This window comes from Aplysia californica, unplaced genomic scaffold (genome assembly GCF_000002075.1).
Source record: "Aplysia californica isolate F4 #8 unplaced genomic scaffold, AplCal3.0 scaffold01231, whole genome shotgun sequence".
Classification (NCBI taxonomy): domain Eukaryota; kingdom Metazoa; phylum Mollusca; class Gastropoda; order Aplysiida; family Aplysiidae; genus Aplysia; species Aplysia californica.
Genome location: NW_004798501.1, coordinates 288 through 18,513, shown reverse-complemented (window position 1 = coordinate 18,513; position 18,226 = coordinate 288). Strand labels below are relative to the sequence as shown.

Genomic DNA, 18,226 nt, shown 5'->3' with positions numbered 1-18,226 from the left:
AAACATTTGATGACTGCCTAGATCAAAATGCATACTATTCTGAGGGCACACATTTCCATGACACAGCATTATTTCCGCAAACAGTCTGTGCCATAAACCAAGCGTACGGACCAGTAACTTGGCCGTTCTGGAATCCCCAGGGGTTAACAAAAGGCCACGTACGCTCACCGGCCACGGCATTCAGGTACTAATGCAAAGGGAGGGGTCTCCAAGGACGCAGTGTCCTAGAAATGCCGAGTCGGCTATACCTGTCCAGGTCGTTTTATGCAAGAAAACTTCTGAAAGTATGCAAACCGAGCCCAAAAAATGTGAAAGTATGCGATTCTGTTAATTTTATCAAAGAATGATAAAGGAAAATGATCAGAAATTAAGTAAAAAATGATCAAATTTTGCTAAATTATGCCGGGTGCATTAAACCACGGAGACAGCTATACCACGAGATGACGATGAACACAGCGTGTAACACGCATTGCTCCAGGACCGCGCCCTCCAAAGAGTCTCTGCTATGGATCTTTCTGTATAAATAACCTTAATTCTTGCTCTCTGCACAAAATACGCAAGATTATCTCGTTGAACAGCAAAGATCCAATAAGAAAATATCTATTTATAGGATCTTTGATGACAGCTACGATTTTACTTCGACTTCGATGGATATAAAAAGCAGGCTACACCATGTCGTACATGTACGATGTAATGTAGATCTAATCAACTTCATCCCAAACTCGTTCATTGTCTGTGGCAGAATTTATTACCGTTTTTAAATTAAAAAAAAAAAGAGACCAAGGGCACATTAATTAACACAGTACATCATGTACGTATACTATTCAGAAGGCAATTTTGGTGTTTAGAAAGACAAACATGTAACCTGTAGGCTACCAATATAAAATAGAGGGAGCGCTAGGTGAAGAAGAACTAGGATTTCAACGTGGAACTTTTGCGTCTTCGTCTCTGGTGAGGTCATTCACATAGAGAAAGAGGGGCGGGGTCGCAGGTGGAGGTGACTGCATTGTTAATGTTTTGCATCCCAGTCAACAGTGTTTGAACTATAATTTAGAAGTAGAACGCTGGTTGCTTCGACCCTGCCTGTTAGGGGCCACCCGAGCTGAGTAGGATACGGCACTCCAGCTGGTGGAGATACCACACATGTAGGCCTATATATGCATCAAATTACAAATACACCCCCCCCCCAAAAAAAAACAACAACCCCAACAACAACCCAAAAAGCAACCAAAAACTTCCTCACAAGGGAATCAAATGCACACCATCACTCCCCTCTTTTAGTTTACTGACTGTGTGCAGGGGGTGGGGGGTGGGGGGGCACAATAATCCACGACTTTCACAAATCTTCTGATCATTTTGATCAGGCTGAAAACTGGACAGAAAAAAAGAACTGACCAACCACATGCTACCTATAATTATTTATATAGTACATTAAAATTTGTACTATTATTACAATATAATGATAAATATCTGAAAGGCACCCTTGAAAAACCCCAAAAAATGATGAACGTTGAACATCCACCATAAACATGTCAACTTTCAGAAATCCACATTTTACTTTTGGTAAAACAGATACGCTCACTGGTCATCTCAATATTTTTATTCGCCTGTGAGTCGTGGACACTGACACTGACAGAAGAATTGGAGAAAAGGATTCAGACAACAGAGATGAGATGTTACCGCAGACTCCTTGACATCTCATACAAAGACCACATTTCAAATGCCGAGGTAAGGAACAGAATCACAAACGCAGTGGGGCAGCATGAAGATCTACTCACCACAGTGAAGGGACGAAAAATAATATGGTAAGGGCATGTCACAAGATCCACAGGACTTGCTAAAACAATCCTGCAAGGAACCGTAAAAGGAAAGAGAAAGACAGGAAGGCAGAGAAGGAGATAGGAGGACAACATTATAGAGGGGACAGGGGAGATGATGGGTGACAATCTGAGGAAAGCAGAGGACAAAGAGAAATGACGAGAGCTTGTTTTCAGATGCAGTGTTGCCCCACCCACGGGATAGAAGAAGAAGAAGAAAACAGATGTTTGATAGGAAAAAAGGAGCAAACTACACCTGAGCACCTGCCAATCACTCAAGCAATAATGTCAATCAAAACAATAGCGGCAACACAAGAGAGGGTGGTCAAGTTCTGTCCTCTGTAGCATCACTCACGGAGGCATGTCATACTCACTGTTCGTGTGTCTTCCTTAGTCTTATGTTCTAGAACATGACCAAGTGTTTGTTTGAGTAAAGAGAAGCACTTTGACACTAATGGTCATCTAGTGCACAGAAAGAATAGAACAAACAGACAGAAACGGCAGAGAGAAAGAAAAGTAAGACCTACCAGTAGCGTCCTCTAACCACTTATATGATGTAATGTAAAAGAAAAATAAAGTTTATAGAATAAGATATAGAATTTTGAAGAGAGGAGCAGAGAGGAAGCACCCCATTTTTCTTTATAAGTATAATATAACCAGCAGCCAAGAGCTTGCTGTATCCAATTCATCCACACACAAGTAGGGAAAATAATACAAATTAAGTAACATATATATATATATGTGCAGTTCGTTTTATTTAGATATCAGCAGAGAACACAATTCCAGATCACTTTGATAAAACAATGAACAAACAGTCATTGCTGCATAGCAATCAACAAACAACCTGTGTGAATCATCTCACAAATGATCAGGACTTTAGCTATATGTACTAAACAAAACAAATATGCAACGGTAGTACTTGTACTACAAATTAATCACAAAACAGATAAATAATGTACCATACGAAATGGAATACACTAAAAATTTGCTATTAAAACACATGACAGACATCAAATTTGAACAACAGCATATCATTCGTACAGCAAGCACTTTTAAAAATGCATGAACACACAACACATCCTCTCGATATAGCTCCCTTTCTCTCTGGACCGTTAGCCCAGGTCACGACGCTAGTTTCGGCCTTTTGCTGTCTGGCTCATCATCTGAAATGCAAATTTTGAAAATCAATCTGACTGACTGAAAAGGATTCTAACATTCTCATGTCTTTTTCCTCATCTTCTGCTCTCCTTTGAAAAAGGACAGTCATAATCCTGGTTCCAACCTTTAACCAGTTTCGCAGCTGGTTTTTACCTTCGTAACCCACTTTTCTGCTACACGGTTGTGTCCATCATCCTAAAAGATAATATTCCATTCATGAATATAACAATATTTCATTCATGAATATTTCTTAATTGTCCAAATTTTTGAAAATTTTAAATAGCTGGCCATCTATTGATTAATCCCAAGACGCCATTAACAAGTGCAACTTGCACATGAAATGTTCGAGTAATTACTCGTATATATAAAAGTAAAGGGAAACATGATTTGGACCATTGCTAAACCTGTGAAAGAATCCCAAGCTTCTGGTTGACCATACCTACACTTATGAAGTCAGGAAAAAAATTAGGTATATATGCATGAGAAGAGCTCTTTATTTGTACTAAAACACCCCTTAGAACCTTTCTTCCAAATTTCAAGAGGCTTTAGAACTAAACAACTTCGGTAAAGAGGACATACTGATGATGTGAATCATTAATAATAAACCTAATAATATTTGTAAGTCAGTGGTATAGAATGATAAAGCTATCATAATTATAACAACAAAAATCTATTGTAATTACTAAATAGTAAATAAAGCTAAAACCCCTTTTGGTTCCAGTACAGCTAGAATAATAACCCCCCCAGAGGATGATCAGGTTTTGAGGACCACTTTACAATACTTCAAACATAATTTGGTCTACATAAAAGAAAAGCTCATACTCATAGTAGGGCAAAACTTCTGATAGTGGCTGGTAGCAGAAGTGAAACTATTGGACCTCAATGGGTGATATAAGAACACAGTCTGCAGAGTGAAATGAGCAATGACTGGCAATTTAGTTGGGCTTTTGTCAAAGAAAGGAATAACATTTATATATTAATTTGTGCTGATAAATTTGGAGAGTTCTATACCATTTCAATACTTTTACCGACAAATCCTTTCACTTACCATTCCGACTCTCAATCTTTCCATTTTGTTCCGCCCTGTCCTCTGATTGACCCAGCACCAAATCTGGCCACAACTTGAATGTCAGGCACACCATCTCTTTTTTAGGAGCGACATTACGAACGAGCCTCACAGAGAAATCCTGAGGCAGAGGCCTCCCTAGAGCTGTCTCTGCCCTCGACCTCATCTCCACCTCCATGTCCTCTGTTTTGGGAGTGAAACTGTAGCAGAAGACAGTGGGCAGGACGTTCATCCACTGGTCTGTCCGGGAAACCACTGCAGGAGGCAAGTCACTGAGAAGGGAGTTGAAAGCATCGAGGAACTCTACTGCTAACCCAGGAAGATTCATTATCACATAAGTTGATGGTGATGACGATGAGGTGTCCTTCTGATTACTGACAGTGTGTGTCTCTGTTACAGAAGACAAAGTCTCACACTGTGTCACTGTTTGCTGTGATGCATCAGCTTGATCAGAGACCACTTCAGAACTACTGGTATTTTTCTCACTGTTCACTTCAGACACGTTGAGAATTCTCGTCATCAAATCCTTTCTGACAACAGTCCTGATAAACTCTCGACCATCCAAGTTGTATGTGTGTACATGGCCTAGAGTGATCTTATTGAGCTCCACATTCCTCCGAAGGTACTGGAACGACGAAGGGTTCAAGTCATTGGCAAACACAGTGCACCTTCGTTTCCTTGCCAGAGGTACGGCAAAAGGTCCAATACCCGCAAACACGTCGTAGACAATACTTTCCCGTTCCACAGAGCTGACCACACGATTGTGTTCTGTAGCTGAAAAATAGAGAAACAATAAAAATACTAAGATAAGTAGATTCAGACCTGCACTATCATATCGCCCAAGCACTGCAACACCCTCCCCCCCCAAATAAAAAATATGAATAAGTAAATAATTAAAGCCTACAAAAACAAGGCAGTGTAATAAAATTTTTAACAAGTTCTAATTTTAAAGCAAATCGTTCTCTAATTTATGTAATACCATAGAATAGTAACAAGAATACGGCTCAACTTGGCTATAATGAGTCAGTCTTATTACTGACCCCTCAATCATCCAAAGAAGGAAGGGGGGAAAAACGAGAGAGTATATATACAATAATAACATTTCTTGTTGCAAAAGCATGAATGAGACAACATAACACTCAGTGCATGGTGACAGACACGAACAACTATGAGCTAGCTAAGCTAGAAAATTTGTTCCATCCACTCTGAATTTCTCTAGCAGTTTTATTACAATATTTCATAATTTCTTTTCACTAATCAAATAAGCGAAATATATAACTTACAAGAGGGAACAAAAAAATATTTTTTTTGTAACTGCTATCAGTTTCATGATATTTGTTCTGCAATTAGACACCAGATATAATGTTTACCACATACTCCTTTGAAAACCAAAGCAAAAATCAGGTGGTATAGTTTAGCAATGACCACGAAAATCCTTTTTTTGTCAGAAAGTGTTTGCAAATAGTGGCATTTTGTAGCTTTATCTTCACAGAGCATGGAACTTTTTGAATTTTTGAAATCCATCAATAAACAAAAAAGTTACGGATTTTTTAATCAATTAATTTCTGGTACACTTTTATATAATGAAAAAAGCCCAAAATATGGGACGTTCTTTGAGGAGTTTTGAGACAATATTCGTCATTACTCGCTCATTTCTCGGAGTATTTAAAAGAAACTTGGCAACCTAGTACATTTTCTAGTGCAGAATCTAGTCCTGCTTTCAGATTTTTCATAGCTATCCTATTTTTTGAGTTATGAAGACGTTTATAGGTAAAAATGTGGCGGTTTTCGGTGCGTTTTGAGACAATATTGTCATACCTCGCCTATTTCTTGGAATATGTAAATAAAACTTGGCAGTCTAGTACATTTCTTAATGCAGAATCTAGTCATGCTGTCAGATTTTAATATCTGTCATACTTTTTGAGTTGTAAAGACATTAACAGGTAAAAAAGTGGCGTTCTTTACAGATTTACAAAGATTATCAGTCATATGTTCTCCCAAAGTCATGATATTTGAATGAAACTTGGCAACATAAAAGGTTCCTCCTTGCCAAGCAATGTTCTGGATCAATTTGTCACAAAAATGTAAGTAGAGAGCTACTAATAAATCCAGTTCTGTACTAGTAAAAGCATGCATACTTTGTTATAGAAAATAAGATCGTCTCTGTGTATATCCATTGTTGGACAGTGTCCTATTGTGTGTTAGATTAAGATGCGTTCAGATAATATAGTTTACAAGTCATGGGAATATTTCGCATGAGTAGGCTACAACTCATACAATAAATGTAACATATTTACACCCCCCCCCCCTCTCTCTCTCTCTCACGCGCGCGCACACACACACACATGCACGTGCGCGCACACACACACACATGCACGTGCGAGCACACACACACACATGCACGCGTGCGCACTCACGCACGCACGCGTGAATGATAACAATGTATAAACGGGACTATCTTCCCAGACTGGACTAAATAAGTACCATTCTCTTTAATAACAATCTTGATGCCTCACTTTTCCAAACAGAGCACACAGGACGAGTCCAAGTGTGTGCTTTCCCAAGAGGGGGGAATAGGCTTTCATAACGCAAACACAATGCCATACCACTTCTCAAGATGTTTGCTTTTCTGTTTCTATTCTTCTGTCATGCAATCAAGCAAATAAAAATGACTACATCTATTGTATTGTGACTAAAATGCAACAAAAACGCAAGTTATCAAGGCCTCCGTTTAGTTTTCAAGTATCCTTCCCCCCCTTTCCGGTTCACATAAGCGGGGCCTCGTTTGTAGCGCCCGAGGCGACCAATGGCTGATGACGTCACTCAGTGGAAATTTCCCAGCAACAGTTCCTTCACCCAGTACGCGCAAATGGCAATGTCGCTTTTTCCCTTAGTTACTCCCACATTTTTAAAGATTACCCGAAAACCGCTAAACACAGAAGCTTGAAATTTTAAGGGAATAAAGAAAAATGGTGTACAACGTATCAGTCAGTTTGACAAATCACAGCTCCGAAAAATCTTCAAAGTGCACCACATCAACCACTTTCGCAAACGTTTTCGACTGCTCCTAGGATGGGTACAATGTTGTCAAACTGCATACTACGAGATTGACCTCTTTTCTGATTGGCTGCCAAGTTTCATTCATATCCATACACGAGAAGCGGCGTGAGAGCGAGTTGAAGACAACAACCTTTGCGTTAGTGCGTCCCACGAAACACCCCCGCTGCGGGGGCCAAAAATCGGCAGAACAAAACGCGCTCGGTGGGCATTGCTATATAGTTAACAAGCATATTTATTTATACTTTTCGCAACAAAACGGCTGATAGATCACTATGAAGAAGACAAAGTGGGCAAATGCCTGCTGGCAAAGACAGCCGTGCACTCACACAGTCTGGAGTTCCAGTAGACCTTGGAGAAGTCCAGCTCAAACGTGCAGTTGTGCTCCTTCAGCTGCGCCACGTAGTTCTCCTCACCAGCCAGCAGTTCCATCTGAAAGTTACGGAAAGTGTTGTCGATGGCATTGAGCTTGTTCACCACAGTCTTTACAGTGGGAATCTTGTCCAAAATGACTTGGCCTGAAGGGGAAAAAAAGTTCTGTTACAAACAGAATTACCAACAGTTGTACACAAGATAACAACAAAAAGTATCTCTTTGTGAGACACACCTCAAAAAAGGAAACGCAGAATACAGAAATAGTAACAGCAACGAATTCATTGATATATATATAATATATGCAAATAATTCCCTTCACCCTCCCTGACACACTTTTGAATAACCAAATAAAAGAAAGCATTTAAAATAAATCCTAACAGTCTCAAGCTCTTTTCCCATTTCATTTACTTGTTTGTGAGAACCATCAAGCATAAGCAGCATGAAGACATGAACAGTTTAAAATTTTCTAAAACAACTCACCAATAAGACTTTTAAAAGGGCTTGATTCTGGCTTTAAGTTAAGATGTGCAATGTGACCGATCTGAGTGAAAGAGGAAACATTGTCTGCGTCGCTAGGGAGAACAGCCCTCATGATATCAGGAACAGACCAATTCTCATAAGAGAATTCAATCTGAAATAAATGATGTCATAAAGTCATAAGTCAGACAGCAGTGAATGAGTCACTACACACATACTCATATATAGTTGAACATGCTCTAAACGGCCTTCTGTCCAAGACAATAACTTGTACAAATGACCATTTTCCACCTTGCGGGATTTTAAAATATATTATGATGATACTGTCCAAGACATCCACCTGTCTAAGGCAATCACATTTTTCAACGAGAATGAGTGGCTGGCTTGGACTATTGTAGTGAATTTCGGATGTGCCAAACAACACATAATAGTATACAATTTGGTACAAATTGTAAGTAGTTTATTTCTAAACTACCACTACTTCTCTCGCTGTTTATGCATGCCCAGAGAATTTACAGTCAAATCCTGTTACACCGATATTTTGCCAATGTACAGAAAGAAAAACTTCAATAAACATACTAAATGCCCCTTTAAGCTGTCTTCTGCAAACTGGTCCTTTTTAAACTCAATGTAACTTTGTCTTGCAACACTGCCACAACACTAGCACCCAGAAATACACTGTCAGCTAGAAATATATATAATATATATAATCACAGACAGGAAACCTGAAGGCCATCTCATCAAGTTTTGGACAAAGGAAAATAACTCATTAAAATATTGTCCTTCATCTAGTCATGATAGAATTATGTCCCTTGATGTTGGGTAGTCGGCAGCTGGCAATACCGCCAATTTCATGCTCATCCCAACATTGGTGAATTGTTGGGATTAGACTGTATTTAACAACAAATTAAAAAACAAACAAACAACTAGTCTATATAAAAAACATAATGCTTATAATCAATTGTTGAATCAAAACATACGCATTTCGTCTTTCAAATCTTTTTTGTTTTAGTAGAGGTTTTACGGCGCTCACAACCGCATTGGGTCATATGAGCGCAAGAAGATTAGAGGTGTTACAAGAGAGTAACAAACACAAAAAAGAAGGAGGGGAAATAAGGACGATAGATGTTAGATAGGAAAGAAGAACAAACCATACCAGAGCACCCACCAACCACCCACAATTTTGAATACCAAATAGACATCAATAAATCAAAAACAGTAGGATGGAACAATCAACTTTCTCTGCACAAGACAGAAGCAGTATTACATAGAACAAAAGTTAAAGGCCAACATGAGGTCCAAATTTACAGACTCTCATATCAACATATGTGTATGTGCCTGGTAAAAGATACTAAATGACACATTTTGAGGAATCCTGTGGTTTTTTTTTTTCATTTTCATGTACAGAGATCATTTCTGAACAATATGCCTTTTGAATTTTTCAGATATCTTCAGTAGTTTTTGAGATGTGGGTGATTTTATAAGGCAAGGTACAGAAACAAAGTTTTGAGAAAAACGTCTTCAAAGTTTCCCCTTTGTTTCTGCTTCAAATAGATAGATATACGCTTCGAGACGACGTGACAACACATTCGCTACTCACAAACCAACTTTAAAAAGCAGCAAAAATAAAAGAACAACTTCAAAGTGTTCATCCGTTCCACTATATTGATAATAGATACAAAGGGAAAATGTAGCCACTATTAAAAAAAATTTCATACCAAAGCAATCCCCACACATACTTGAAAAACGAGAATTATTTTGTCACAAAAACATTACCACAGAAGCAAAAACGAAAGTTTGTTACATAAAGTATTGAAAGTATGTCAAAATCCTTATTATAGAAAAAATATCTAAAGATTGGGTTTAAGGAACCCACAAAATCTTACAACCTCAAAGTCCTTGAGTTCTCCATTCTCCAGGTCCAAGGCCCCTATTGCCTCCTCTGACAGAGGTTTGGCTGCTACTTTCTCTGGATCCAGCAATAAAAGGCTGTGTGTGCTGCTCAGTGGATCGCTGTCTCCAAGAGCTGCAATAGGCTTGATTCCTCTACACCTTAACTGCAAAGGCTTCCAGAATTTCTCAGTCGGTGCAAGCTTTTTTTTGGCAATCTTCAGACATGGAATTTTTACTTTCTTTGTGAAAGCCTCTCTCGACAAAACTGTCATGCCTGGAATAAAATTTTAAACATAAGACTAGATCTAGACAATTCATCCTTTCACCATGATTTCAATAGTGGCAGTTATTTCCGCCAAATCAGCTCGTAAAAGAGAATTGTTATTACTTAGGAAGACTAAAAATGTGTTCTATAAATCAAAGATCTGCTTATATTCATGCACTTCCAGTCATTCAAAGAATTTATCATAAGAGAAGTTTTCTTTGGTTTAGAAGACTTTCTAATCCAATTTAATAACCATTTCTTCAAATCATATACCTTAGCATTGTGCTAACGTCTGCGTTTGTTGCCATTTTTTGGTCCAAAAGTTGCCACAAAACATGGCAAAAGTTGCCATTAATTTTCAAGCTTTCAACTCTCTGTGACGACGTATAGCAGTATTATTGATGTTGATAGAGGTAACTTCATCTAAAGCACCAGAATTTCTTGTGCTCTGTTTTAAGCATCCAGAATATCATTTGTAGTCACACAGGGTGTAAAAACATGAAAAATAAAGGTTTCACAACAGAATGAAATCAAAATTAGAAAAGCACATATAAACAACCACAAAAATGAACAAATAAAGGCGTGTGTCCACCTATCCGAAGATTGGCCGTATTAACTCTAAACCAGCATAATTCAAGAAAAAGTACAGGATATTATATGTAAACTGTGGAATCCCACAAGGGGCCTGCCAGTGTAAGAATTCGGTATTGGTGGATTGGTGGAGACACATTCTAACATAACACATTTATTATAGTTACACGTAAAATATATAAAAAGGTAGGAAGAACATCAAATTGAATGACGCTATATAAACACAAAAAACAGAAAAACAACACATCAGAACAATAAAAACAACAACAAAATTGACACACCAACAAATTAAAACACAACAACGAGGGAAAAATAAAAGAGAAACAGCAATATAAATACAGTCGAACCTGCCCTGACGGCCACCTCTATAAGATGGCCACCTGTACAAACGGCCACTTTCAATTTCCCCCCTTGCGTTTTTTCTATATAATTTAACTGTGTAAAACGGGCACCTGTCCAACGCCGCCGCGGCCACCATATTTTAAGACACAACCCCTATCACACTAAGCAATAACAACAGTCTAAGACAGCCACCTTAGTGACTCCATTATGTTTTGTCATAAATTGTGCTTTGGCCCCTGGCGTTGTGGGCGAGCCGTCATAATCCAATCACTTGTCGTTGTTGTTAGGTAGTCCCTCCAACCGATCATATTGCGTAGGCCCCTCCCTCTGTTGACCAATAGGTAGGCTACCAATTTTCAGCTGCTGGTGGCGTAAGCGTGTGATCCCTCATAAACCATAAGCCCCGCCCAGAACTCATACGCAAATCGTAAGTGAGATGAGCGGTCACTGTGTACCCAGTTTGTAACAAAGTAACAATGGAGGTCAACATGGACTTGTGACAGAAGCGTCGCTCGTTCTCTGGGTGGTGGCGACCCATGTGTTTGTTTTAACATGGCACTCGGTCCTCCTCGTCTGATACATTTCGTTTTATTGTCACCCTTGCGCAAAATCAGCAACAAAATAGAAATAACAAACAAAATACAAATCAACAACAACAACAAAAACAACAACAATAAATTGGGACTTCAGAAGGGAATGGTTCGTTTTTTCATCTTGATCAGTCCTGCCTAAGATGGCCAACTGTCTTATACAGCCACTTTTCTCCTTGACAGTGGGTGGCCGTCTTACACAGGTTTGACTGTAGTACATATTGTACATAGATCTATATATTATTATTCTTCACATGAAAATAACAAATCAACATGATGTCAACAGGTGAGAAAAGGATGAAGTGAAGCGGATGTCAAAATAAACTTTCTTTCTAAAAAAAAAAAGGTTCGTTTTTTTAAAAACTTTTCTTTTGTCTATCGATATTTATTCCCCATTTTAAAATTATTTTCAGTCCCTGGTGGTGTTTTTTTTGTTTTTTTTGTTTGAAAAATGCAAAAATGGCGGCCACGATTAGCAGACCAAAAAATGCTATAAAATTGTGAATTGTGACAGCGACAAATGCAGATGCTAGACTATGTAAACAAAACAGAAACTGCAGTATATAAATTTTATTTGTTGGTTTAAACTATTTTACATTTTACAGTCACTTGCCGCAATAATGCGACGGAGAAAATTATTCGTCACGGTCACCTGGCGCGAGAAGTCAGATGCAGTCACTCTTCTGGCTGGGTGACCAGATGGGGTATTTTGTACTGCTGGCAGTGTGACTGCAAAGTGTTAAGAGAAGACAAACTAATGAAACTAGTACAAGAAGTGTATTTTGATGATACATAAAATATAAAAATTAACACTTGTTATTCTGACCTTTGACAGTCTCTGGTGGTACCATGTCAGACTGTTTGTGTAGACTCTCATCCATCATGACCCTAGGAAACTCAGCTAATAGATATCTGGGGAAAAAAAAGGGAAAGCAATCAAAAAGACAAAGATGAAATGTTCAAACATCCACAACAGGACTAGTTAAGTATTGACACAGAGTGTTAGATTCAAATTATAAGAAAATATTATCTGTGTACGATAAAAATGAGCAAACAAAAATGTCTGTATACCCATCTTCAAAGGTACGTAGACCTAATTGACGACTATGGACAATGTGTCCTAGAGTTCTTTGGTGTAGCTGCTGGAGCAGGAATGTTGGTGGCTGGTGAAACCAATGAGGGAGTCGTAATTCCTGCAGCACACAAGGTGCAAAATGTGGCTAGTTGGGGGATCTCCGAATGCACGTGAAGAGTGCACATGGCCAAATTAGCGAAGTCTGCATTGTCGGAGTAGCATGTACTAGGTGGGGAGGCCAGTAGATTGGGGCGTTTTATTGTTGCCCCTCTGATGCAAAGGATGCAGTGAAGACACTGCAGATGAAAAGTGTTCAGCAGATGCCTTTCCCTGCCAAAAGGTTGTAGTTGTACTGGATGTAAAGGATGGTGCTGACAACACAAACATTGTGCACAGCCATCTTGGTGGTGGTGGTCAGTTTGAGGCTTTCCCAGAGTGGTCAGTCATCCCAAGGTTGTTGTGGCCTTGCTGATTAGATAATTGATTAATATCATCTTACAGACATGTGGTGGCTGATGGTGAAACCAAAATAAGTACACTGGTGTACCACATTGTCAATGACCATTGGCACTATCAGAATGGTAGGGAAGCAATTTTTGACGATCAATTCATCTGGCTGACAAAATCAGGACTTCCAAGAAGAAATACCCCCTTAATTTGCTTTACATATCAAGAATGAAGCATACTTTCCCTTTGTATACATATCTCTTTCACAAAAAGAACAGAATATGTTCAGCAGATACAGAATCACTCTCAGAGATATAAACATTCAATGCAGATTCCTTCATCAATAGACATTCTTTTGGGTTCTTTGTTTTTATATTACATGTATCTCAAAGAAATAACAATCTTAACAGTTCGTGACATTAGTGCTTTTTTGTCATATCTCCATTTTTTTAAACAATGAAAATGTGACTTCTCCTTTAGCCCACTCTTTGTCATGAACTGTTTTCACTATTATTAAAAATGGAGATACGACAAGAAAGCACTGAGATCGTGAGTTCTTGGACCTACCTTATTCTGTTTAAAACTCCCTCCTCAATTTTGTAGTACTTTTTGGAAGAAACAGAATCCAATTCTTTTATCTTGCGTAGTGAACGAGCACTCTGCCTCCAATGTTTAGTGAAAGCAGTAGCAAAATGAAGTCTCATTTTTGTAATTCATGGCTGAAACAAAAAAAAGAGCAATTGCAGCATCAATAAAAAGGAAGTAACAAAAATGATATAGATAGCAAAATTGAAATGCTTTGAAAACAAAACAAAGGTAATATTTTCAAAACTTCTTTCCCATGTTTGAGCAAACTGGGAGTAGCAATCATGAAATGTAATCTTCGAAACAAAACCTCAGAGCAGTCATTTCAAGCTCTCACAAAAGATGTTCCTGCAATGAAAAAAAAAAGTCGCATAAAAACTTTTTTATCATTAAAACTATCTAATTTCTCCGGCGATCGTAACAAAAGACAGAAGGAATTGCTAAGACAGACAAAGTTTCAAAAAATGGGATAGCCTGGAAGTGCGATCATATTGGGAAAGTAGAGTCAAGCCCTTTCACATAAAAAAAAAAAAAATGGGCCAGACCTAATATATACAAATGTAAGTCAGTAAGTTGTTAATTAATAGTGTAACAACATAAATGTCAGCATTGTGCGTTTGTCTCGATCTGATTCTGGCAAAAAAGACTGACCTGTACACTACTTTTGCTATGCACTGTAAAGGGAACAGCCTTAGCATTTATGCCACGACGTGGTGGAAGGTGGAATCAGGCTCTCGTCAATTTTTGGGCATGTAGAGTTATTGCTATCATCTTAAACCTTGTTCCTTTGTCTTGCTTTGGATGAAAAAAAAAATCCATTTATCTTGAATACAAGTCGATATAGAATCTATTAGCGAATGAAGGATGTGGGGGTCACCTGGTTCCAGAGGTAAAATTAGAGAGAAAATGGCAGCCAAAGATAAGTAGTTCCTTAGCTTGAGAGTCTGTGGAAACTGAAAATTTACATTGTTTGTGCCTTTAATCAACGTTTTTTCAGTAAAATCCAAACAGAAATGTGCTCTTTAATGGGCATGAAAGGTAAAATCTAAAGTTGTTCCCGCATCCGATCCGGACATTGGGGATTGCCTTGTTAGTGAGACAACTGCCTGGGCCTTTGGCATATTGTGGTAGGGTGGCCAGTTCCTTTCCACGTCGCCTTTTCTTCCTCAACTCGAAGTCAGGTACCCATTACTGCTGGGTGGGCAGGAGGGGACGAAAGAATCCAAGTCCGAACCGAGGCTCGAACCCGGACTTCCCGCTTCGGAGACAAGAGCACTAAAAACTCGGCCACCGCACCCTCCCATGAAAGGTGTTCTTGAGCCAAAAAAACAATAAATTTCGATAAATAGCCAAACTGGCGGCAAAATGCCAGTTTCTTCATTTTTATTATTTTGACGAGAACCTGATTTTACCACGCTGCCTCACATTTTGACATGTATCATGTATGACATGCTAATAGTCTGGCTCTTATTCTTCTGTATATTTAGCTTCAAGCTCAGTGCGAACTTGTATAAAAATTTGAGAATTTGTAAAATATTCTTACAACCCCAACTGGTATCACATATTTTTTTGCTAGGCTTGCAAGTGATAAAAACAGGTCTAGTCAAGTGGATGACTGCATGCTCTCTATAAACGTATACACATAAAATGACTTTATAAATAAAGGCACAATTTTTTACTTGAGTTAGAAGACTTCTTGCAAGTTAAAAAAATTATGAGTTAGATCTAGAGGGGGAATATTATGGAATGAGTAAAGTGGGGAAAGTGACACTATCGAAGACCCAGGGCCCAAAATATGTCACTAATGTGCTAGATCTATATTGTTTTGTGAGTAAACTAACACTGAGATGAGACTGCTGTCCAAGCTAATGAGTTTAGCCTTAGCCTTAGCTGAAAATCTCTGCTGACAGTAAGAACGCCCACCCCCTGGCAATGAAGGTGTAAAGATAACTTTGAACAATGCATTCTTCTGAAAATTAGTAGATCTATCATCTGCTCACAAATGTAAAGTGTCAAGTACTAGACTAGTCTTACTCTTCCTTAGTTGTAGAGTCTATCTATCTATACCTAGATCTTATATTATTATAGTTTAAATAGTGCCTGGCCTAGGCTTATAAAATGAGACAGGTCGATGATTAAAAAAGGCCGGCTCTATTTCTCCGAACGCTAGGGAAAATAAACTTGAACTCTATTTCTCTGAATGGTTTCCGTTCTCGAGATTTGTTGATAATAATTGCGAATGGAGAGGCCCGTGTGTGTGTGTGTGTGGGTGAGTGTGGGTGTGTGTGTGTGTGAGTGAGTGTGCATGTGTGTGTAAGGTGTGAACGGGGCGTGGGGGTGGGGGGCATGGATTGATTTTTTTTTGTTTACATGAAAGCATTTTAGTTTTTGCTGGGTGACTAAATGCAAAATAAGTTACTGCCAAGGTCGGTCAGTCTTGTTTTCTCGCAGTACCTTTTGAAGGCACTTTCAAATGCAGTATAGTCCGGGAACGTTGCCCCAACCACAACTGAAATACCCGTATCTGAGTATTCAGACATTATCTCTAGATCTAGATCTAGCTCTAGAAACTGAATTCGATGCAAAAAAATGTTTCTTTCCAGTCCTCGCAGAATGGCAGAATGAAAGATGACGCCTAAATCTTGCAAATAACCAAAAAATCTCCAGAACGGAAACCGTTCGGAGAAATAGAGTTCAAGTTTATTTTTCTGAACGTTCGGAGAAATAGTCACTTCATTAAAAAAAGGTAGATCTAAAGTTAATTGCGACAGAGTGACACTGTGACAACTAACGCGTTGTTAACTGCGACAGAGTGAACACGGAGCTCTTTTGCATTGATGATTAGAATCTAACATAATCTATATCTAGGTCTACCATTTCCGTTTCGCTTCCCAGCGTGATGGTCTTAGTCTTAGAGCAAAGGAAGCAGTAGACCTGTTAATTTCACTTTTATTATTTTTCACACAATTAGGGTAGATCTAACTCTGTCCGCAAAGTCCGCACTTTTTCGAAGAGTGCGCCACCAAATTTTGAGGACACTTTTTTACATGCGACTACACTCAGGGCGTAAACCTGTGGGGGGTACTCTGGGAATCCCGGTTTCGGTCTCGCGTCTATGACCGTCTTCTCACAGCGGGTTGAGTGCTCATGGAAGAAGAAGAAGAAGAATTGAGGAGGAGGAGGTGTAGATGGAAGAGGAGAAATGAAGAAGAGGAAGAAGGAGGAGGAGGAGGAGGAGGAGATGAAGAAGAAGAAGAAGAAGGAGAATTGGGGAGGAGGTGTAGATGGAGGAGGAGAAATGAAGAAGAAGAAGAATGAGGAGCAGGAGATGAAGAAGAAGAAGAAGAAGAGAAGAAGAAGAAGAGAAAGAAGAAGGAGGAGGAGAATGAGAACAAGAAGAGGATGAAGAAATAAAAAAGAAGAAGAATCTAGAGTCTAGACCTAGACTCTTGGGGACTTTTTCGTTTGTTACCCTACCTTGGGAAAGAAGGAGACAGGGAGGGAGAGAGAGAGGGAGAGAGAGAGAGGGAGAGAGAGAGAGAGAGAGAGAGAGAGAGAGAGAGAGGGAGGGAGGGTGGTGAGAGTGACAGGGAGGGTGTCATCGAGAGTGCCAAGCAGAGTAGCCTACTCGGAGGCCTCCTTAGTCACAGGTTCAGCCAATCAGAGCCCAGTTTACACCCTGCGTGTAGTCTCATGTCACTTTTTTAATTGGCTCAAAGAGAGGAGTGAACTAGATCTAGATCTAAGATCTATCTTGTTAACACCCGGTGTGAATAAAATCACTTATAGTTTATAGATCTAGTTATAGAGTCTAGATCTAAATCTAAATCTAGATCTAGAATCTAGAGTAGACTAGAGTACTGTAGTTGACTTAGGACAGGCCTACTTCCTATTTTTATTCTCACCCGGGGTAGCCAGTTCCTAGATCTTAAAATCTAGATAAGAACAAATCCTAACAAACAGGCACACTCTTGCTTACCAGAACATACTCTTGTGCCCCAGCAGACACATTTATCTAATGTTCTAACAATGATTAAAATGTTGCACCATGCACATTTGGATACTTCGTAAGTCAGAGACGGCAGAGGAAGTGTCAACTTTCGATTTTGCTTAATTCCCAGGAGGAAAACAAAAAACCGCGAATTTCTTTATGTAAAACACGCGCAGTTTACTCCCAGTTAATAACAACATGAACGATGAAAATGTCCACCCAGTTCAAAGATCGAAATATTTTAAAAGGCTAATGTAGTTGTAACAGATGTCAAAAGCCCACGGCAACAGCACAAAGACACGATTTTTAACAGGATTAAATGGCATAATTCCTGCTAATGAAATGAAGCTGAAAACTGCCTTCCTGCATATTATATATTATATATATATATGTATACATGAATTATTCAACTCAATTTTGTGGGCTATAGAGCTATGAAACGCCATCAATATTTCAATGATGACATGTTTCTGAAAATAGAGTAAAATCTGCACCTA

General features: G+C 38.9%; 1 protein-coding gene across 1 annotated transcript; it reads right to left on the bottom strand.

Annotated features, from left to right (window-relative positions):
• Positions 1-2,551: 2,551 nt before the first annotated feature.
• LOC101859534 (tRNA (guanine(37)-N1)-methyltransferase) lies at positions 2,552-17,838 on the bottom strand. The gene is made up of 8 exons (XM_005112291.3): positions 17,718-17,838; positions 13,721-13,872; positions 12,458-12,543; positions 9,840-10,117; positions 7,954-8,104; positions 7,428-7,616; positions 4,024-4,815; positions 2,552-2,980 (listed from the first exon to the last, which is right to left on the bottom strand). Exons 2-8 carry the CDS (start codon positions 13,855-13,857, stop codon positions 2,940-2,942), a joined length of 1,674 nt encoding a protein of 557 aa, XP_005112348.1. The 5' UTR covers positions 13,858-13,872; positions 17,718-17,838; the 3' UTR covers positions 2,552-2,939.
• Between the last annotated feature and the right edge of the window lie 388 nt (positions 17,839-18,226).

What these genes read in the sequence shown, in the direction of transcription:
- LOC101859534 (XM_005112291.3), bottom strand. Translation starts at nt 13,857, where the DNA reads ATGAGACTTCATTTTGCTACTGCTTTCACTAAACATTGGAGGCAGAGT. An exon ending in GAGAACTCAAGGACTTTGAG is followed by an intron (nt 8,105 to 9,839) that starts GTTGTAAGATTT and finishes CATTTATTTCAG; the next exon opens with ATTGAATTCTCTTATGAGAA. An exon ending in CTACTGGAACTCCAGACTGT is followed by an intron (nt 4,816 to 7,427) that starts GTGAGTGCACGG and finishes TCTATTTTTCAG; the next exon opens with CTACAGAACACAATCGTGTG.